This window comes from Hetaerina americana, unplaced genomic scaffold (assembly GCF_022747635.1).
Source record: "Hetaerina americana unplaced genomic scaffold, ioHetAmer1.1.p SCAF_29, whole genome shotgun sequence".
Classification (NCBI taxonomy): Eukaryota; Metazoa; Arthropoda; class Insecta; order Odonata; family Calopterygidae; genus Hetaerina; species Hetaerina americana.
The window spans coordinates 5,600,013-5,623,108 of NW_027286863.1; the positions used below are offsets into that span (position 1 = coordinate 5,600,013).

General features: G+C 43.1%; 1 protein-coding gene across 1 annotated transcript in view; it reads left to right on the forward strand.

The window, feature by feature from the left end:
- The window catches only part of LOC139689917 (charged multivesicular body protein 7), a 117,509-nt gene extending 100,113 nt beyond the window's left edge, over nucleotides 1–17,396 (forward strand). The window contains exons 4-7 of the mRNA XM_071587041.1: nucleotides 13,671–13,790; nucleotides 14,589–14,693; nucleotides 16,307–16,526; nucleotides 17,136–17,396. Coding sequence (XP_071443142.1) covers nucleotides 13,671–13,790; nucleotides 14,589–14,693; nucleotides 16,307–16,526; nucleotides 17,136–17,224 — 534 coding nt within the window. The 3' untranslated portion in view covers nucleotides 17,225–17,396. The remainder of the gene's footprint in view (nucleotides 1–13,670; nucleotides 13,791–14,588; nucleotides 14,694–16,306; nucleotides 16,527–17,135) is intronic.
- Nucleotides 17,397–23,096: the final 5,700 nt, after the last annotated feature.

Below are 23,096 nucleotides of genomic sequence, written 5' to 3' on the forward strand. Positions count from 1 at the left end.
GGTGGGTCCCCCCCCCCATTGTGACGTCTCCCCCGAGCGATCGCTTGGAGCCTTCCCCTCCCCTTCCCCGAAGTGAGGTCGCAGCTTTGCCGTCGCGTAAGGATCTCCGCGGCCATCTTGCGATCCTTTTCCGGGTGCGATTGGAGCCACGAAGGGGCAATTGAATTCTTTCCCCGAGCCCCGTGCACCCGCCGCCCCCTTCCGTCCTCTGAACTGCGCGCTGATAGCACTCCCCCTCGTCCACCTTGACCATTCTCCCCGGGTGAGAGGGAGGGTGCGGCGCCCGCTAGTGTGGTTGGGGCGGAGAGAAGCCCCCCCCGGCGCCTCCCTGGAGCAGTCCACAGGAAATACGCCCGGCGGTGGGTTTCGGCCCAGAGAAATTTGCCTTTTCTTGGTTCACCTCCGACCTCGTTTTGGGGGCCGCTGGGTGCCCATCGTAAAATTGGCAGGATGGCGAATGTTCACGCAATGTAATTTTCAAATTTTGGGAAATTTATACTCGATGTTGATTCAATGAAAGCTCCGATCAGGTCACGCAGTGTTTGCAGGAAGAGTTGATTTTTCATCTGAGGCTGGATAAAAGATTGGGCGCAACTAGTATTTCTGTGAAAAGCAACATTTTTCTAAAAAAATCATTTATGAAACAACACCACTTCCAAGGGCATTTTACATCTTAAGGTATAATTGTCGTCAGCCTTCAGCAGCGGTTTAAGTTACACGTAATGAAATTCGTCGTGAGAAATCATGTGTCTTGACTGGGATTCAATAAGAATACAGCCGGTTGTTAGTAGGTTGGACTGATATGTCTCAATTTTATTGCACCTGAATCACATTTCTTCAAAAACTCACGAAAAATAAAAGATAATTTTACCCTTGATTTTGAGTTGAGGTTTTGACAATAAAAACCGTTTAAAATCCCTGCTTCGAATGCACGAAAACGTCCCCGCTTGAAATTTTCTTTTTCTTCTCCCGCAGGTAGAAACGCAAATTATTCGAGAGAGGAATGTGTAAGACCGAATGCTTTTCACTCGTGTCTCTCTGGTATCCCAGGGCATACCGCGGGAAACAGAAAAAATATGTACGTTTTATGCGTTTTGGCTCCGATGTATCCAATTCCGGCGAGTATCCAGATGCCGCCTTTGACAGGCGGAACCTTTCTCTGGTTGCCGCGGAACTGTAAGACGTTGAGAAACTATCGATCACATTCAGTATTAGCCTGAAGCAATCTTGGAAAAATGGGAATATGTTAAATTAACTGCACAGGCAGGTGTCTTTATAAGTGATATCTTTAGATAAAATATGCTACTAAAAATACTCGTATCTGCACCGTTGGTAAATGATATGGCAGGTCAATGGAATTTGTGGCAGGCTGGATAGATGGGTGAAAATAATGGAGCCGAGTCATTCAGGCTGCAGCACAGCTCGTGCGATATTTCGAGATTGGTGGTGATTGTGAGATCGTATTGCAGTTTCGATTCTCCGAGAAATAAAAAGCATACCAATTTAATTTTCGTAAGTAAGTGTAGGATATATGGTTTATCATTTCTCTCGAACCTCTCGCTATGAAAGACTTCAAATAGCTGAGAATGTTAGTGGGATCAATTCAGTATTTATGCAAGATGAGCAATTTTAAAAATATGAGTATCCCATGTATCTATATCGATGCCCTCTGTACGGAGACGATCTAAGGTGCGTGTCATAGTACGTATATCATACTATAAATCTTAATGACGATATCGATATTTTTTATGCATTGAATTTACACTGCGCTGCGATTTTCACTATCGAGCGTCGCTCAGGCCTGAGCTTGTAAGAGTTTTGGTGCATCAAACGAACTTCCGTTGTGCTTAAGTGGCCCTCACTGCAAAGTTCATGCGTAGAAGTTGAAAATTTCGCTTGTAAAACTTTGAATAGCAAGAGAATCGTAAATCGGTTACTGCTCCCCATGATTCTATCAAGGAGTGGAGTCCGTGGCATAAGTTGGACTTTGGATTTCATTTCAGCATCAAAAATCATGTTCCGATTTACGGCTTCCTTCGGTGCTATTTTAATTTCTATACAGATTGCTATCGCAGGTTAAATTTTTATGATGAAGTAACGACCCTGGCGAAAGGAAACTGTTTATGATTGCTGGTGCTTAGAATATCCTACGCACCCGGTCGTGCTATCTCAGGTTTTCTCGTGTTTCTCCCTCATTGCTCATGATGCGTACTGTCTCTGTACGAGTTTTTCCACTGCTCTGCAATTTCAACGACAAGTGACAAGAGTGTCACTGATGCCAAGATGTATTATATACTGTTATAATCAACTCATTTAGCGGCGTGGCGTACAAATATCGCTTATTTTTGTGAAATATTGAAAATACTTCCTTCTTGAAGTCTTTTTCATCTCTTCGCATCATGTGCAATCTACTGTACGTTCAATTGATATTACATTTACGGGAACTGAACAGCAAGTACAAGGCAATTTACTGTGACAGAGGTGTAAGATCTATCTATAAGAATAGGACTGTCTGGAGGAAATTGGTAAAAAATGCTAATATACGTAATGGAATACATTTCGGGATTACCGCAATTTTTTATCTTGCACAAGCGGCAACAGTTTCGCCTTGCCATGTTGTAGGATTTGTCAGACTAGAACCCCTGGGGAAAAATATTGGCATAAATCTCAAATTTTCTTATCTTCAATCGGTATAAACTACGAATAGAAGCAGAAGCTGAGTATCTGGTCAGTTTCTAAAACACAACCGAATGTGGCTTCATTGTACTGTTCCCATGCCAAGAATAGATCCGAGAGAATGTTGGATGAGTGCGGTGGAGGCAAGGAAAGGACGTCATGTGGCATGGATTAAAGGGAGGCAGGAGTCATGTGGAGTGGGACGTGGCGATGCGAGACTGATTGATATGCAAGGCGAGTTAAGAGCTCAGAAATGCAGCAGTGCTTGGTCCCTGGATCCATCAAAATCCTACCGTAACCAGTGGGCAGCTTTTTTAAATAATCACGAAAAGGATATGAATGTAGTGCGACCGACGATGTGTATCGTAAACATAAAAACATATCAGTTTCAAATGCGGAACATTTTCTTCGTCCGTGGGCAGCGCTGCTCGTGTTGTGTTGGCCCATCTCGGGGTTCATTGAATTTAACTCCTCGATATTAACTTACGGTTGACTCATTTGCAATGCTATTGATCAGAGGCGAGACAAGGGAGAAGATTCAAGGGAGAAGTTCAGTCTTGTGGAATATCTCCTCCAGTGAATTGATCAGGTGAAAACGGATGTTTATTTCATCGCTCTTCTCATCGGAGACAGCCGTTCGGACTCAGCGACGCTCGATCCGCCAAGAAGCACAACAGAAGTGAAAGTCGACCTTTTTTTGCCTGGTATTCATTAGAGCGGGGAGTAATTATTTTGCTTTTCGACCTCGGCTAGTAATTTACGCTCGCTACTTGACCTAGTATTGTAATTGAAAGGCCTCTCGGGGCACGGAGGACACTTAAACAACACATATGGATGATTCGATAGACAGTATATTTTTCTTAGCCACAAAACTATTTTCCTTTTGGATTTTCGATTTGCCTGCAGTTATTATTTTTTTGAGCGAGTGTTTATCTTATGATAACGCATTCTACCCGCTTCGTGGGCTCTTAAATTTGGCTGCGGCATATATTTAGTTGAGGTGTGTCATATAGAGCGGCATTGTTTTCCGTTTGTTATTTGGAAACAGTCACCGTCGATGCAGAGAATATTTGACAGCATAATGAGGGGCCCGAATCCGTTTACTTCGCGCTCTCCGGCCAAAGGAACGGGCTGCTGGCGTACGAAGGAAGTATTAAGGCGTGAAAAATGGAATGGGAGCATGGGGGGGGGGGAAATGCTGACATGAGCCAAGGGGAAAAAATTGCACTTCTGTCTTCCACGAATATAAAATTCCGTCATTTTATTTACATAGTGCGGAATTCATTGGCTAGAGCGGTATCCTTCGTATGCTTTCTCATGGGAAAACTTGGCTAGTAACAATGCGGTACAGAGAGTTTATTACGGTCTCAGGCAGCGACGTTAATGTGATTGCTTGACTTCGACTGTTGTTTGCGCATTGTTAAGCTTTGAACCCCTTGAAAATGCCGAACTGCGGTCAAGGTGCGTGACATAAGCCTGCAGTTGTAATGAAGCGCATCCCTCTAGGTTCTTAATGCTAGCTACATATATGTATTATTATCGGAAGGAGATAGCAAAATCTCACCTTTTCCCTTGATTTTTCGCTTCTCAATGTTTGTCATGAGTTAGCGTTATCTAGCGCTTCTTCGACTAAGTACACAAAGCTTCTGTGGCACACCATAGCTCCTAGTTTTACCGGCATGATTAATCCTAGGCAATGGCTCAAATATCCTCAAGTGTACAAGTCTCTTTTATCTTTTGGCTAATGCCACTCGAAAATGTCAGTTCACTCGAATTTACGCAATCCCTACTGATTTTTTCGCGTGCAATCACAATTTTAAGGGCGTTTCACATGGTAAATTTCATGTAAAAATGTATTTTCAAGCCGAAAACAAGTATTGGTAAATTCATTGTACATTTTGCAGAAAAAATAGCATTTCATGTAATTCCTGCTTATGAATTTGCGTGTCTACGCGGGAGTAATTTTTGAGAGCACGGAGTTGCTTGTGCTTAAAACTTAAGTGTAAACTTTCGTAACGTTTGCCGGTTTCATATTTACTTACTTCCGTAAAACTTATATTTAATTTTGGTTTCTGAAAGGTTTTTCCTTGCGGTCAATTTTGGTCATCATCCCCGGCTTCAGAGCTTTCCAATCGGCCTCACAGGTGACAAATCTATCGCAGTTTTTGGGCGCGAAAGGTCCTCTTCGGTGACGATAGTGATGAGCCAGATTTGTTTGTGTTTGCTTTTCTCCACTCATCTTATTTAAAGCGCTTACGTAAGGAAAAATCGGTTCCTATGCTTGTGCGAAATCTCATCCCCTAATTTGTTCTCATTATTTTTGATTAGTTTGAAATGTTCTGCTTGCTTCTTCAGATACGATTAGGTGGTACTGATCTTTGAGACATGCTGACGGATTATTTTCGACAATGGCCATTTGCGGTATGCGATGAATTGGCCCAGGTCAAAAGGTCAAAAGGTGCTTTTCGTGCAGTATTAGAAGCAACTCACGGGGAAAAGACGAATTAAAGAATATCTAGGCGGAAGGGAGTGAAAGTATTCGTTTGAGTGCAGGTGTGTGATCATGGCAAAAGTGGCAAGATATCAGAGTTAAATAGGAACGCTGATAAATAAAGAGCTTTTAAATTCTAACAATCTCCTGATGCAAACGTTATGATGGTGAGGATATGCACGGGTGGATGTTTTTCTGAATGCTGACCATCAAGGGAAATGTTTTACGCAGAAAGTGCGGCAGTGTTGCAGATTTCTACAAATTGAAACAACTGAAACTTTAAATGGGACATTTCTCAGCGATGATTGCTGTAACAGTACTCACTCATGGGCAATGGGTCGTGCAGGGGTTCCGTTCCCCCGGAAAGATCTGGATGTGTTCTTTGAAACTAAACAGTTAAACGGGTATTTTAGAAGACTTGAACTGTGCTTTTGGAAAAAAATGAAACTGCATATTGACACTCGTACGGAAAAAATAATTTGCCTGTTCTATAGTCGTAATATTTCAGTGGTAAGAGTGCTGGGCTGCTGACCGGAGGGTCCGAATTCGATTCCCGGGCAGGTCCCTCCGAGCACCCTCAGATTAATCGAAGCTGAGTAATTTTTCGGGTTCAAGATTTTCCTGGGAATTCGTAGGCTGCACAGGGAAATAATTTGGGTCCCCTACCATAATGTGTGAATTTCACACGCAGGGCTCATCACGGGGTGATTTCTACCCTCTACGGCGGTAGTTACGTCTCCAACTTCCGCGGAAATACCAAACCCAAAGGGAGTGGCTCATTGTAGAGTTCACCTGGCATTGATCCCTACGGCGTGTGACTTTCGCGCAACCGCGATAAATGGTGCAATCCCTTCCTCTGCACAGTTAACCCCAAAAGTTATGGGGCCCAAAAACATTTCACCGTTTCAATTTTCGCCCTTTTTTCCAGTCTTTACCTGCATTTGACCCCGGGTCACCAGATGCTCCATCCACAGGATGAACACATTTATGGTTTGTTTCCTATATTTCGATACTGGCGCCGAGCAAAATGGAACTCGGAATCTAAACGAACTTATATTACCTATCTTCGACTAGTGCGATGCAGTTTACCAATACGTGTCACACGAAGTAACTTTAAAACTACAATTAACTCAAAACGCCTGTCTGCGATTTATCTGAGATCTCAAAAAGCGAGATAATATCTCTCAAAGTTATTGTAAAGTGAAATGGCTAAAACTCGAGGATAGGTGGAATCTACGTATACTCATCAATTTCACAACGAACAACAAAAATAATTATTTACTTAAGTACTTACCTGATTAACTTGTCCTCATTAACAGTATGCACATCAGCGGAAATAATATCTACTTAGCACCTCGATATGAGCCAGTAATTTACAGCGAACCTTTTCATGTTTACAGCATGTAGACTCTGGAACACTTTGCCTAAGGGCATTAAGAATTGCCTGCCACCCACATAATACAAAAAAATACACTGAAATGATTCCGCATGACGGAAACACTTCTCTATAAATCTACTCCTACGCAGACATAGATCATCTCAATTAATTTTCATATCATCAATCATTTCATATATAATCAAATTTTAATTTTCTCTTCTTTTTATTGTTGCTGTTATGTACTTGACGAAGGGTTAAATGAAAGAAGGGACCTTATGCTTTCAATTTCGCCCGAATAAAGACGTCATCTATCTGTCTTTATGCACGAAGGTCTATGAATTAATTCGGCCAAGAAATACGCCATCCATGTTAGAACGAAGTTCGGTCTTGGAGATAAACATCACTTGATTTCTCCTGCGTCTGAAGTCAGTATCGTGCGCTTTCCCTGGTGAGAAGGTAATGAAAACGAATTGACTCACCCTGACACGGCATTTCTGGGTATATGGGTGTCCATAAAAATGGGCAAACTGGATATTTTAAGTGGGGTTAAGCTTTCAGACAACGTTTGAGAAGCCGGTTAACAATCAAGTGTCCGAAGTGTCCATTCTCTCGTCGAAACTCGATAAATGTAATTGGAAATGATTGATTGCTTTTTGAATCACCCCATCCTACAAAATTAGCGATAAGTGATTACATAGTAAGTACTAATGCGTGATCCTGATAAATTGTTTTTACGGGGCAAGTCCTTTGGACTAGTTGTACTAGCCGCGCCCGTTAAAATTTCCGTTGTTAGCCTCGGTTTCAACTGTTAAAGTGGAATCGCACCATCTAACCTAGGTATCTAATCCTAGGTATCTAATCCTAGGTCAAGCCCAGCATCCATGCTTGAAGCGGGATTGGATCCCTCGAGTCGTCAGCCGGACCTCTCGTGCTATGATGGCCGCTAGCATTAGTTCTAATAAATCGGAACGTTGGCGGAAAAGAGCGTGTTCATTTGGAGAAACTCGGCGCTTCATTTCCACCATTAAATATGGGAACATCGTGGAAGAATGTCTTCATTCTCGGAGAAGGCCGACGCCTTATGCTTCTTTCACGCTTCAACTTAATCACTACTGTCTTCCAAATGGAAACAATTCAAAGCACATTTTCGTGCACTTGAGTTTGTTTATCAAAGAGTCACATTCACCTTGCCGTGCTTGAAAGGGTTATCGTGGCGTCCTCCTTGAAACCACAGAAGAAGAACCGTGAAGGTGCATCTAGAAAAAGCTTTATTCGGTACAATCCCTTATCATGCTGTGAGATAATCGCTTTTCCAACTCATTATAAAAAATACAATGAATCTCAAAAATTCGTTCTGAATAATTTCGACATGGAGCATTTTCATGTTGGGAAAATTGCCACCATATCGCAATAAAGAAATAAAACTTAGCGTGGGGATAAAGTATAGGTGCTTATGTCACTGATAAAACGAAGGCCATACCTTTAGCCTCGGTCTCCATTTCTATTTAAATGAAATGACACCCAGCGGGACACGGGGTTAAGAGTGGAGAGCGCCGTCGCTGTGACGACCGCAGCATTTCATTTAAAACGATGAAAAAATTATCGAACGCAGGATAACGTCCGAACCAAAACGCTTTCATCCGGGATCGCACGCACTCACGTGAAATCGATGTTTTTTCGTGCGCCGTTCCGCTTGGACGTCCATGCTTCTTCTGACGAGTTGCAAGACCTAGGCAGAGCGTGTCAGGGAAAGGAAGCATGCATTGATGAAGCAGACGGTAGGAGGTGTTGGAGAGCGGGAAAGAGTAAAGAATTGTTCAGTACCCTCAGCCGCCCCCTAAAACCACCGACTTCCAAGCATTTCCCTTGACTAGAATCTCGCCCCTCCTTCCTTCCGCTCCCCCCTTCCCCACTCGTGGAAATTCGGTCATCCGCCCGCTTCCCTCTCGCACCCACCGCAGCCGTCCCCGTCCCTCGCACTTAGCCATAAGTTTCGCTCTCATCCTCGAGGTCCGGTCAACTCCGGTCGGCGTGCCCCCCTCCACGTTCTTCATAACTCTCAACGCCTCCCATTGCCTGACATTCTTCTGCCTTTTTGAGTGATGGAAGTTCAGGAAGTTATTCGGTGCTTACACGATAGACAAGTAGAAATTGTATTTTGGACATGTGTAATTTTCTATTCATCGTTTTGTTGGGAGGATTATTTGGGTCTCATTCTGTTTGCCACTTGTTGGATCCCCTCCGCTCGACCGCCCACCCAGACAGCACTCTCCCACCGTGGGACTTTGTCCTCACGGTTAAGCATCGATGAATGCCTTCGATCAGTCATCTAAATCGCAGTGGTTTGAAATATTATGGGACAAGCTATTTTGTGGGCAAGCTAGCAAAAAATTAGGATTTATGGGAAGATTCCTAGGTAAATTTGATTGAAAGACCAAAGAGAAATGTTATCTGTCGTTGGTTATGCCTCATTTAGAATATGCTGCAAGTATAAATGGGATCCTCACGAATTTGGTTTGATTGTCGAATTGAATCGCGTGCAGCGTAGAAGAGCTTGGGTCTGCACTACGTCGTTGCGATAAACTTTGAGGCGTATCCAAAATATTAGAGCATCTAGGCTGGGAATCACTCACGGAGCGAAGGTTAAATTACAGATTAAATCTCTAGCATAAATTGGACGGACGTCTCTTTAGCAGTGATGATGAAAATGTATTATTATTACCCCCATCGTACTACGGTGGGAGAGATCATGTCAATAAAATTAGAGAGATTAAGTGTAGGAGAGATATATTTCAGATGCCATTTTTTCCTCGAACGATAAGGGATTAGAATAACATTGTTCGACCGCGGTCGGGTCATGTTCGAGTAAAAAATAGTCTCGTGTGTATTCACCCCCTGCCACACACCCTAGCGGTGGCTCGTCTGGTGCATAAATAAACATAAAATTATAATATTCACATTATTTCCTTATCAACGCGGTGCGTTCACTCAGCGGTACCTCTCGCGGTGCTATCCGTGATAACAGCGTCAGCTCCACTAAAATGAATATTACGAAGAACGTTTTGCAAGGTTGCAGCTAATTATTATTAATTGTTCCACTCATAAAATGGTTTGATTACGGGTTTTGACTGCCTTTTTTATTTATAGCTTGTTAAAAATTGTTATTTTGTAATTTTAGTGTGAAAGTGAATCTGCTGATAATGGTCGTCTACAAACATAGCGTTACGATTATCTTTAGAAAATAAAATAATGGATGCAGCTTCATGCTAAGTGTATATTTCGGTACATAATTTTGGATAGAACTCGAGTAATCGTGCGTATTAAACATGATTCTCACTGGCATTCTCTCCTCCCAAAAATGTTTCACTGATGGCCTAGTGGTCCACCACTGTTCTTTCACCAAAAAATGAAGTATTTCGGTGTTTCTCCCTGTCAGATTTGCATTCTGAACCACAGTACGCGGGTGCCAAATCCGCCGAGGGATTTTGTAGCCGGAGTTTATTCAACTCCGGTAGCGCGAAGTGTTTTCGTTTCCCGCGCTGAGCCTCTTTTGTTTGCCTGCCTATTAACTACAAGTAGACGCGTATTAACGTAAAAGTTATTTCTGTTTCGCTCTTTGGGTGAGGCATGAAGGCTCCCTCACATAATTGAATCGTTTACGAATTGTGCATTTGCACAGGCGTTACGTATGTCAAAGGATAGTTCATACATTCATAAGTTCAAAACGTTATTGTTGCTTTCTCGTTTCGCTCATATTACAGAAAAGGGGAAATGAAATATGGAATTGTATAGCAAGAGGTTGCGTAATTATTATCAAGTGCAACTGAAGGACGAGAAGGAACTCGTTTTCAGTGACAGGTGTGATTATGCAGTGAGCTTTAGCAGCGGGGCCACCGATCGTAGCTGCTCGTATGACATTTTGAGTTGGGCAATATTTCGTCCACTTTCTGTGAAACTTTGAAAATTGAACGTATCATCATCGATCAAACATAATATAGTGTGTACACACACGATTCGGCTTTTATTTCGGTTTTTGCATAGTGACGTGCATGACATTTACGGGGTATGTTTCTCCTTGTATGGATTTATAACGGGCAGCAGCGAATTCGAATACAATTATCCAACGCGAGGTCGTCCATAAATTAAATAGAATTTGAATATTCATTCACGGAATTATTCCATTGATGGAAAAATAATATCCTAGATAATTCACTCCGTGGGTACGCAGCGTCTATATGATGCGCTCGTCTAAGATAACGGGGTTTAAAATGCACTCGAGGAAAGATGACGAGTGATGAAACAGTCCCAAATACTTAAATCTTGTCCCCATTGTGAGGGTTTCAGATTTCCCGTTCATATTGTCTTAACAACTAGTTTCTTGCTGCTCTGTTATGCTTCGATTTTTCATGTTTTCTGAACCATGGTGACCGTAGTTTCATTGGAATTCCACACGAGAGTCTTCAAAGTTATGTCTCTCAAAATGTCGTTTGAATGGTCATAAAATCATTATGCGAGCATAAAAAAACTCTTAGCACTGGGCAAACGTCGCCGTCGGTGCCCGTAGAAAGTCTCAGTTGCTTTTTTTAAAATTTTATTGAAAGGAACAGCATGTTTCTTTCCTCCAAATTCGTAGGTTGTAAATATGGCTGTGCTCAATTATACGTTTATGCCACCTATACACTCAGGAGACTGCTTCTGAAGGCTAGGAAAATATTTACCCTTTAGTTGTTCAAAGAATTGTAAATATTTCATCGCGTCGTCTGTTTTACTTCTAATGTCCTTCTTGCGGATCAATGAGAATGAATACATTCGGCTTTCCAATGCTATAGTTGGCTCTCTTTGATATTCCTTGGTGCTCTCTCATTCGCACTGCCGCTAGTATTTCTAGCCTCTTGTCCTGTCTTCTTGTACCTGCATAAAGTTTCCATTGAATTAAGGATCAAATGAAAATTAAAGTACTTGAAATGACGATGTGACGTTGCTGCAATGTAGCAACTTGTACTGAGATAGCTATTGATGCGATAAAATTAGCATCTGGTCTGGTTTGAGTGAAAATACTCTGTTCATGAACTTGCCAGCCATCACTCTCTTCAGTGTAACTTGCGCGTACTCATCAGTCATTATCGGTGTCACTTGTCTAACACGCCTCACAAAATGACTTTGCTGAGAAAAATGCAAGCTTTGCCCAAACGAAGCTTGCTCGAGGATTCATCGACTAAACTTCATGTGCCCCAAGGCCTCTACCTCAATGGTATCTGACTGGAGGTGTGGTGCTCTATTAAAATTTGCGCCTGAAATCCTATCTCCCCTCTAGCCTGATGAATGCATATCTTCAGTCAAATAAAACATTCAAATCGACAACACTATTTCAAATGATTTTCTCGATAGCTGAGATAGCAAAATAATGTTGGATTCTCGAGAGAATGCCTGTCGATATCGCAGTGGCTTTCGCCTCGATTGGCCGGGTCCCTCCGTTAGGCTGTCCATCCCGATTAGCCACCACCCGACCCGACTGGCTCCGGCGGCCACTTTGAGGTGGATGGCGTCACACGGCCGTGGCAGGGGAAAGAAGTAATTCGAAAGGTTCGTTGATTGATTCCGTGTGACCTATGCTAGCAATGAGGCGACTAACGCCGTCGCTTCTTCCCGAGGTGTTCCTGATTGGCAGGGGTAATAATCACGGCGTGAACGGCTCTTCCCTTTTTACGCCTTTCGCATTCGCATTTTTTCACCGATGGATGCGGGTTAAGATGTGATAATCAAGTGTCTGACTTGAAATTACTTTTGCGTTTTTTTTATGCGTTCCTATGATTGCTCATTAATTACCAACTGCGTTTGAGGGATAAAGGGTGGCGATAGCGTCGTATTTTTTTGTTAATACAAGGGAGGGAGAATGCCAGTGGCACCATAATACAATCTGAAATTCTAAAAAGTGAAGTGCTATAATAGAGCGTCTGTTAATATTGTCTCCAGAGTATCATTATTCTAACCCATTCAAAATCTGTTCTTTATCAAGTGTAATGGTTTTCTTTAGCTTCTCATACACCCCTTCTTTTCATGGGTATTTTCATGTGTTTTTTCTGGGAAAACCAGGAATTTTTAAAATTCGCATGTATTCTTTTTGTCGTTATAAAATTGCAGTGCTTAATTCTTGTGAAGAATTGTATTGGTATTGTTTTCATATTGATGTTGTTTTTGTTCTCAGAAATAAGATTCCCTTGAAAGAATGGATCCCACAGGCTGACTTTATTTTGAATAAGGTCTGTCAGATGTTATTTTTAATTTCATTTAGACTTCATTACTGGTTCAGATGTCACATGCCTGGCAGTATTCCACCTGTGCCCTGTACTCACCAGTAACATTTGCTAATAAAGTTCATTGACACTTAAATAACAATTTGATAGCTTGGAATCCAGGGGCGAATCGAAGGAATGCATAGTCCCCCCCTTGGTTCCCTGCCTCTATGAATATTTTTGGCTTCTGAATGTCAATACCTGCTATTCCATGGGAAAAATTTATTGCAGGTTATGGTGTAATCTCTAAAATTTTAAAATGTGCAAGCTTTTAAAAGTGCAAGTTTTAAAATTGAACATGATTTTCAACTTTATTCGTTGGAAAGCGGGTATAAAATGATCTTTGTTCAATTTATAAATGCCCCCTCCCCTCCTTAGTGGTTACACATATATCCCCTACTGTTGGACTCACTGTCTTAATGTGTACTTTATGGTGTTCAATTGAAAGAAAATTCTATTATAGAATAATGCATTATCTATTCGATATGAACTTTAGACATCTACTTTATTTCTATCACCTCATCCCGTCCATTAGTGATTGAGGACAAAAATTTTGACCTTGGCCTGTAAAATATTTAAGCTAAGTAATTTGGGAATTTAGCTACTTAAAACTCTTTTCTGATCATGATCACTTGATGTTAACACAGGAAATCTGGACCTAACCGGCTTTCTATCTGTTCAAAAATAATGTTAAGAGCTAAGATTAAATGTGGCTGCAAATTGTCCAGTTTCCTTTAAACTCTTTCCTTCCTCATGAAATTGGTCATTATATAATTCACAGTGATGCTCATCTCTTCTTGCCCTTGAATTCTTGCCCATTGTTGCTTTCCAGGCAAAGAGTTCGTTGAAAAAGAGGCATGAACTGGAGAAGTGCATTGAGAAGCGTGTGGTTGCCCTGGAGAATGTTCAGTCCCTGCTTCACTGTGTGAAGGAAGCTCAGACAGATGGACAGGTAAGGAAAAGGAGCCTCATTAAAAGTATTGAGATTTATCTTGAAAACAAGTTGGCACAGTAAATGACAAATTATCTGGGAATGAAATACTGTATGGACCTTGGCTATTTAATATATCTAATGACCTGTTGTAGCCCTGGGTGTTATAGATACGCCCAGGTGTGGGCGGTGGGAAGAAGAGGACTGAATATCATTTCACATATTATGTGAGAGCCTTGTGTGAAGTAGCAAGAGACAAGCATTAACCTTTTGTGGATGCCATTGTTTGGGCACAAAGAAATTGGACAGGTTCCAAAGAGAGTAGACATAAGCTTGGGCCTGAATGGACCAATGCAAGGGCACAGTGGCCCTCATGCAGGCAATGCCCCCAGGGCATTCACATGCAATCTGATTAAATCCATGTTGTCTACGTATTGCTTCTTACGATGATTAAAGTTTCATACCCTCAAAGTTTCCATGCAATTGTGAGTTAGTTTGGGCATGACACATGAAAAAGATGTTGTGTAATGTGAAGGATATAGGAAAATATTTCATTGATTTTTCAGTCCCACATATTATGTCAATGTAAATGTATGATTGTAGTCATTTCCTCTTTTTGAAAAAAAATTGACTTTGAAATGAATTTTTATAATTCACCCAAATTTGCATCCAAATTTTAACGGTTATTCTCCTTCGTGAAGGCGTTGTCATTTTGGGTGAAATCTCTTTGAAAAACTGTAAATTTGAAAAAACCCATTCCTCTAAGATTTTAAATTGTGCTATAAAAATTAATTTAATACAGGAATCAATAATTTTCAGGTTTTGGAATCGTATAAGATGGGTGTGGCTGCTTTGAAGAATACCTTCAAGGAAGCAGGGCTGACTGAAGATAGCATTGAGAGCACTAGGAATGAACTTGAAGAGGTAAGATGCATTTTTTGTTATATTGTTTAATTAAGTGTTTTTCATGGTTGAAATGTGCAGCCATATGCATGCTTGGCAGTTATATTTCTCGGGCTGCACTAAGGTTGGGATTCATTAAATTGTGTTTATTTTCCTATGTCCAGATGGTACAAAATTATCTGTGGCCAGATATTGTTTGAGAATTCTTAAGTTTTAACCAACAGTGATAAATTCATTAGTATTTGATTAAAGCATAATTTAAAACTTCATCATCCACATTTGGCCAATTTCCAGACTAATGTCTAACAATGTTTGCAATGTTCAATTACTTTTTACAGTTGTTATATATAATTTGTTGGTATTCAAATAAAAGTTGAGCGCATAGCCATTTTATTAATCTTGACAGAAGATTTTAAAAAAGAAGCTCATTTCCTTTGAGTTTCTCACGGGGCTAATTGGTGCCTATTAAGTTAATACGTTTCAATTGAATACTCATTTTACTTCCTACTTCTCTACTCCTTGATTCAATACGTCATAATTATGAAGGAAATAAGTCATCAAGGGGGGACTCACCTTCATCCTCATTATTTGGATTTCCTGTTGCATGTAGGTGAACTATGTGACAGGTTTGATGAAAGAATGTTATTACTGAGAAGGTAGAAAACTATTATTAGTCTAATGAAATTCAATACGTTTCCTAAAATTACTTCTGAAATATGTATAAACCATAAACACAGTAACAACCCGAAGGTCGGTTCGGTTTGGGTGATGGTAGAGTTCACCCAGTACTAAGCCCTATACGGCGTGTGAAATTCACACATCAGGGTAGGGGGGCCAGTTCCTTGCCCTGTGCCGGTTATGGTTTCCCAGGAAGACCTGGTACCCGAAAAATCACTTTAGCTTGGGTGGAGCTGCAGGTGCCCAGAGTGCCTTGCCCGGGAATCGAACCCGGGACCCTCCGGTCAGCAGTCCAACGCTCTACCCACTGGACTATCGCGACCCTGAAATTTGTTTATATAACATTAAATTGTTTCACATAATTTGGAGTACTCATTCAATTCTCTATGTTAACAGCATGGCCGCAGATTGACAAAGTCCTCACCTTCTCTTACCCATTCCGATAGCATGCTCAATCCCCCTTTAAAAACATGATTCATTATGTAGAGCAGCTGCTAAAGATGCAAGAATTAGTGTTTGCTGGTGATTAACAGTCTGTTGGTCAATATTGAATTCAATTCGTCATGAAATCACATGAAACACTCCACTTTCAAGTTATTTTGGTCTCTCCACTTTCAAGTTATCAAGTTATTTAAGATTGGCATGCTTAGTAGTGCACCACATGTCAATAGGGATGGGTCCTTAGATGGGCATTATAAGATCCCTTATGCATGCAATTGCTTTATCTAACACGTACTCAATATATGAGTCTATAAATGTCCTTAATTAGCTTGTTTCATTTGCGTATATTTACTATGAATAGTAGCTAGGCAAATTGCTAGGATTAAAAAGATAAATCATCTGCTGGAGGTACTCTGCATGCCCAATAATCAAATCCATGTCTTTTGTTATCAAATGGTCATCAGTGGATTTCCTTGTTCTTTTTTTTAAACATTTCATTTATCTGTGTAATTCAGGTACTGGACTTGCACAGTGATTTGACCAGCACTCTGAGTGATCTCGGCAAATCAGTGATGGCGGATGTGGAAGGAGAGGAAGATTTGGAGGAAGAGCTTGCAGAGTTGCTGAAACAACAGCAACCAGTTGTAAAAAATATCGCCAAAATCAAGGAAGAGCCCACCCTCAACAAGTGGAGTGACGATGTTGAAAGAAGACTGAAGGCGCTAACTGTTGAAGGTGAGAACTATTTTGCTTTGTCATTCTTTGCCACTTGAAAATTACATGTAATGAATTAATAAAAAATTTAATATAATACCAAAGTTTGCATCCCAAAAAGTAAAGTAAATCTTTTTGGCATCTGCTATGCTTAAGACCTTTTGTCGTGTAAACTTTGGTTCCTGTCTACAAAAGTTATACTTGAATCGTTTCATTTTCAGTTTAAGATTGTTTTTGCAATTCTATAAAACTGGTCTCGTGATACAGATCTCCGGATCACAGTTGTATGTAATATCGACAAAAGCTATCTTTTAATGGCATCAATTTTTATTATACCAAATTTCGTGGTGCAATGAAAGGTGATGCAACAATAAGTATGAATATCAATAATGATAATATACTTTGCGTTAGGTGTATTTTTGGCATAAATGATTTAACCGGAGGGATTTTCACTTATGCTGTAGTCCTATTATATATCCACTTCCATTATGTGCTTTGCTTGTAGCTCCATTTATTGCTCTTTGTGATTCCTCTTTTAAAAGCGTAAGTATTTATATTTAGTATTGCCGCTTAATGATCCCCATCGTAACTTTTTGTATTCAAAACTAATAAAATGCATTTTATTTTCAGATCTCCCGAGTCCACCTGATGATCCCCTGGCCACTCCACCAGGTGTCAGGGTGAAATCTAAGGTCCTTATCCCTGAAAGTTTACAATAACCCGAAACAATCTTAACTGGCAATGTGAGAATTTTCTCAAAGAGGTGCTTTACTTGAAATTTCTTATTATTATACCGCTAAAATAGATTTTGTATTGTATGTTTGAAGTTCATATTTCACAAGTATATTTCATCAAAAATGATATAGAAATAAATTAATATTTTGAATATCATGATGCTTTTTTGTTTGAGTAAGATTATGTACAATGGAAAGATGTATTTCAATGTAATTTAAAGAAGTGCTCAGTACAGCAAGTAAGGACCAGTGTTCACCCACAATGAATGAGATTACCACGGAGCCTACATGCTTGCTGGTTGTCATGATTACCTGCTACCACAGTGATACTGTCTATGAAACAGAACACATTACACATCACCCCCCTAGCAGTCATTTACCCTGAGGGTAAATGAAAAGACGTTAAAAACATATATTCGAAGAAAAAAAAAAGGAAATGCATACATAAATGAACAAAAAAAAATATGTGAAGGAATGCCAATATTAACAAAAGTATGAAGTCATGGCGATAATCTAGGCATCAAAATCCTTGAGGTGGTGGGGAAACCGAACTCTTCGTCCAGCTTTCGTGGTGTACCCTGGGGAAAAGGGAACAGGGATCTGCTGCTGCTGTTCTGCTGCTCCACTTCCTTCTGGGCAATGATGTCCCGCAGTTTGTGGTTCATCACCGGTGGGCATATATGCTGGTTTCAACCGGTTCAGAGAAATCACGGCGTTCCTCCCCCTTATGTTGACCACGAAATCCTTCGGCAGCCGGCTGACTACCGCAAATGGACCCTCATAAGGAGGCTGAAGTGAGCCCCAGACCGCATCATTCCGCACGAACACATGAGATGTCGTCCGCAGGTCTTTGAAGACAAAAACGGGATGGTCCCCATGGCGGGAACCTGGCTGGGGTGTGATTCGTCTCATGTGGTCCCGGAGCTGTGAGGTGAAACTCAAGGGGTCGTGTGGTGGTGCCTGGGATGCTGGGGCGAGGAAATCTCCGGGCAGGCGTAGAGTCTGACCGTAAAGCACCTCTGCAGGGGTAGCTTGGATGTCCTCTTTCCATGCGGAACGGATGCCCAGCAAGACAGCGGGGAGGCTGTCTGTCCACCACTCCGTCGCATGGCACATGATCGAAGCTTTCAGCTGGCGATGAAAACGTTCGACCAGGCCATTCGCCGCGGCATTGTACGCGGCGGTTCGTAGGTGAGTCACTCCGAGGAACTTCGTCAGCTCCTTGAAAAGATGCGACACGAACTGTCTACCCTGATCCGTCGTTATCCTGAGGGGCGTGCCGAACCGCGCTATCCATCCCAGAAGGAGTGCCCTGGCGGTGGATTCCGCGGTTATGTCCTGCAAAGGATAAGCTTCAGGCCAACGGGAAAAACGGTCCACGCATGTCAAGCAATATCGGTACCCGCGGGATGGCGGTAGCGGTCCCACTAAATCGATGTGTACATGCTCGAACCTGGCGTTTGGCGGGGTGAACGTGCCGACCGGCGTTGACACATGGCGAGTCACCTTCGCCGCTTGGCACGGGATGCACTCGCGAGCCCATGTTCGACAGTCTTTATTGATGGAGGGCCACACGAATCGCTCGGCGACGAGTTTTGCCGATGCCTTAACGCCGGGGTGAGAAAAGTTATGCACTGAATTAAAGGCTTCCCTTCGGAAATTATGTGGAAGGAAAGGGCGGGCTCTTGGGGTGGAGACGTCGCAAAAAATTTCCACCTGCGCACCGGGTAGCATGATCTTCTTCATAGAGAGGGACGAGTTTTCCGTCAGGAGAGTTTGCAGTTCGTCGTCCTTCTCTTGGGCTATGCCTAAGGCCTTGTAGTCGATTGCGAGCGACACTGCCTCGACTCGGGATAGGGCGTCCGCGACGACGTTGTCCTTCCCGGAAATGTGGCGGATATCTGTAGAATACTGCCCTATCATGTCGAGATAGCGGAACTGCCGTGGGGAGCACTTATCCGCCTTCTGTCGAAACGCGAAGGTAAGGGGTTTCTGATCAGTGAATATAATGAAATGCCTCCCTTCGATCATGTGCCTGAAATTGCCAGTAGTTCTCTGTCGTAAGCACTGTATTTTACTTCCGCGGGGCTAAGCTTTTTCGTGAAAAAGGCAAGGGGCTGCCAACCCTTGTGTGTCAACTGTTGGAGGGCTGCCCCCAAACTGCTGTCGGATGCGTCTGAAAATAACGCAAGGGGTAGCTCGGGGTTCGGGTGGGCGAGTAGGGTAGCCTGCGAAATCGCTTGCTTACAAGAAGCGAAACACTCCCTTAGGCTTTCCGACCACACCAGGACGTCACTGCCCTTTACCTTCCCCCCCAGGACATTATGGAGTGGGGCTTGCAGTGAGGCTGCATTGGGAATAAAGCTTCTGTAAAAATTAAGCATCCCCAAGAATTGGCGTAACTTTTTTACGGTTCCGGGCAAGGGGAAATTACAAATAGCTTCCACTTTGTCTGCGAGAGGCTGAGTACCCTCGGCGGAAACACTATAGCCTAAAAAGGTAACTTTTTCGACACCGAAAATACACTTGGCGGAGTTTATGAGAACGCCGCTATCGCTGAGCCTCGTAAAAATTTCATTGAGGTGCCTGTTATGCTCTTCCTCGTCGGCTGAGGCAACCAAAATGTCGTCGAGGTAAACATAACAGAAGTCTAGCTCGCGTAACACATTGTCCATAAATCGTTGGAAAGTTTGCGCAGCATTGCGCAAACCGAAAGACATGTAGGGAAACTCGAAAAGCCCGAAGGGGGTCGTAATAGCAGTTTTTGGAACATCCTCCGGCGCAACCGGAATTTGGTTGTAAGCCCTAACCAAGTCAATTTTGGAGAAAACTGTTTTCCCGTGGAGCCCGGCGGCGAAGTCTTCGATATGGGGGACTGGATAGCGGTCGGGAATTGTCCGCGCGTTTAGCGCGCGATAATCCCCGCACGGCCGCCACTCGTCACCTTTTTTGGGAACCAGATGCAACGCGGAGGACCAGCAACTGTCAGAACGCCGCGCAGTACCCATCTGCATCATGAGCTCGAACTCCTTCCGTGCGGCGGCGAGCTTGTCTGGTGCCATCCTCCGTGGTCTGCATGAAACCGGTGGGCCAGGTGTGGTGCGGATGTAATGCACCGTGGAGTGTTTTAGCTGCTTAGGGGTCCCCGCCGGTCGGGTGATGCTGGGAAAACGGGAGAGCAGGGCGTGGAACGGCGTGCTGCTGGCGATGGACTTCACATGCTCAACCTCTCCCTTAGCTAAGTGCCCTCCGACGGAAAGGGACGTGAGACCGTCGATGAGGCGGTAGTTGCGCATGTCCAACAGGCCGAAATGCTTAAGAAAATCGGCTCCTATTATAGGTTTGCCCACGTCAGCGACCACAAACCGCCAGGAAAAATCTCGCCGTAAGCGAAAATTTAAACGCAGCACTACCCATCCGTAGGTGGGGATGACGGAGTCGTTTGCGGCGTACAGGTCATAGTCCGTACGCACGCGGGGGCCCTTCAACAGCGCACGGGGGAAAACACAAAGCTCCGCGCCGGTGTCCACCAAAAACTGCGTCTTGGTGGCGTCGTCCGTGACGTAAAGGCGGCTGGAAGAAGGGCAGTGGTCGGTGGCCGCGTCTACCGACCTCCCTGTATGTTTCCCGTAGATGAAGTGGAAACGTTGGAAGATGGAGGGGTAGAGGCGGTGCACGGAGGAATACACTTTTTGGCCTTGTCGCCGAAACGCCAATGATACCAACACATACCGGAGGCGTCAGCGTGGTTGTTGGAACGCGCGCGGCTACGCGAGCGGCTGCGGGACCTTGGTCGGTGGTAGCGTGGCCCCCCTGTGGTCAATGCGGCAACCTGGCGAGAAAGCTCCTCGACGCGTTGCAGGAGTTGCTGGTGTGATGCCTCAAATCTGCTGGTGATCGACGCACTAGCCACTTGTGCACGTGGCGTGATCTCACTCAGTTTGTCTGCCATACGTGCCAGTTCCTCCAATTTGGCGGAGTCTTGACACGTTAAGATGGCATTCATATCCGATGGCAACCGATTTTGCCAGAGAGTTTTGAGGAAATCTTCCGAGACGCTCTCGCCGGCCAGCGTCTTAAGATGGCGGAGGAATGCCGACGGCTTCCGGTCGCCAATTTCCTCGTGCTCAAGGAGTTGGCGGATACGCTGCTCCCTGGGTGTGGTGAGGCGGCTAATTAACTCGGTCTTAATGGCGATATATTTACCCGTGGAGGGAGGATTCGTAATCACATCCTCGACCTCGATCGCGTATCGGTCCTCAAGTTGATTGACCACGTAACCGAACTGAGTGTCGTCACATGTTATGCCGGACAGCCTGAATTGAATTTCCGCCCGTGAAAACCATAATTCCGGTCGCTCGGCCCAAAACTTCGGCAACCTAACGGCAATGCGGTCGACGCTTAATGGCGGAGTGTCCTCGCGGCATGGAGACGCCATGACCACGTGCGCGCTAACTTTGAGGAGAAAAAGAAAACGTGAAAAGAAATTCGCGTTCGGGGTCACCACTTTAGCGGCAGGTGGTAATAAAACGTAGGCCGGTTAACGCCAACCGTTGTTTATTGTATATGAGGTACAATGTGGTGCCGCAGGCACTCTGACAATGGAACCGTACTCTAGCGCGTGCGTAGAAGGGACTGCCTAGGCTGCCCGCTCCGGCTTTCACTCCACCCCCATTGAGACCTCTGGTGGGTGCTTACAAAACTACGCCAACAAGTGAGGCATCCGTCGCGCAACTACGCCAACAAGTGAGGCATCCGTCGCGCGCTCGTCTGCCGCCACAACCTGCTACCACAGTGATACTGTCTATGAAACAGAACACATTAATTTCTTCCCCATAAATTTCCATTACTTTGATGCCCAATCCTTGGGCTTCTTCTATTAAACATGTAATCCTGCTGGTGAATGATTTTATCCTAAATCGATTCCATTTATTTTCATCCATATTTCGTGAGGATTAATATGGTCCTTATTGTAGATTATTCATCTATCATTGGAATCCACTCCATTTGCCCTACAAATTGAATATCATAAGGCATACGGTAGCAGGTTGACATGAATCATTTTTGTCTACCATTATTCTCAAGCTGTGTATGGCTGCCCTTGTTCTTGCTTAATCAGAATTTGTTTTCTCAAAGTGCGTCGTCAGTCTTTCCTTCCAATATGTTGGATGTTTATTTTGTTAGTAATTTGGATTCACATGATACCAGAGTTGAGGCTGGGGTGTTCCTCGCTCATTTTCTTCAAGTATTGTAATTATTAACTCTTCTCTAATTCCTCCTGCAAACCACAGATTTTCTTTTATTTATTTATTTTAAAACTTTATTCACCTACAGCACTAGTGCCAATTAGCAGTGAAAAATATGACAAAAACATGAAAGAGGACTAAATACAATAACAGCATTACAATAGCCAACGAGAACCGAACATGGACAGGGATAAAAATTTAATTTGTTGAGAGGTGGGATAAAGCTTGGGTGGGGAAATTGTTGCATGATAAATAAAAAGGATCGACAGTGTGAGGGAGTGAATTTAGAAAAGAGGAGAGGCGTACGAAAAGTGAAGAGTCAGGCGTGATGTTGTGGAATCGAGACATAATAAAAACTTCGTTGCAATTTTCCACAGTTAAAACTTTATTTCAACCAGGGTTCCGATGCACTGTATCATCATCAGTTCTGATTTTTATATCAGCTTTAAGTGTGCGGTTTTGGGGACTAGAAATGGATAAAGAAAACAGAATAGCATTTGAGGACATATTGTGGAAATGTGGGACTTGGCTATTTTGGTAAAGAAGTGAGAGATACAATCGAGGGATTTTAGATTAGTTGGGGATGAGGTGGACCAAATTGGGGAGCAATA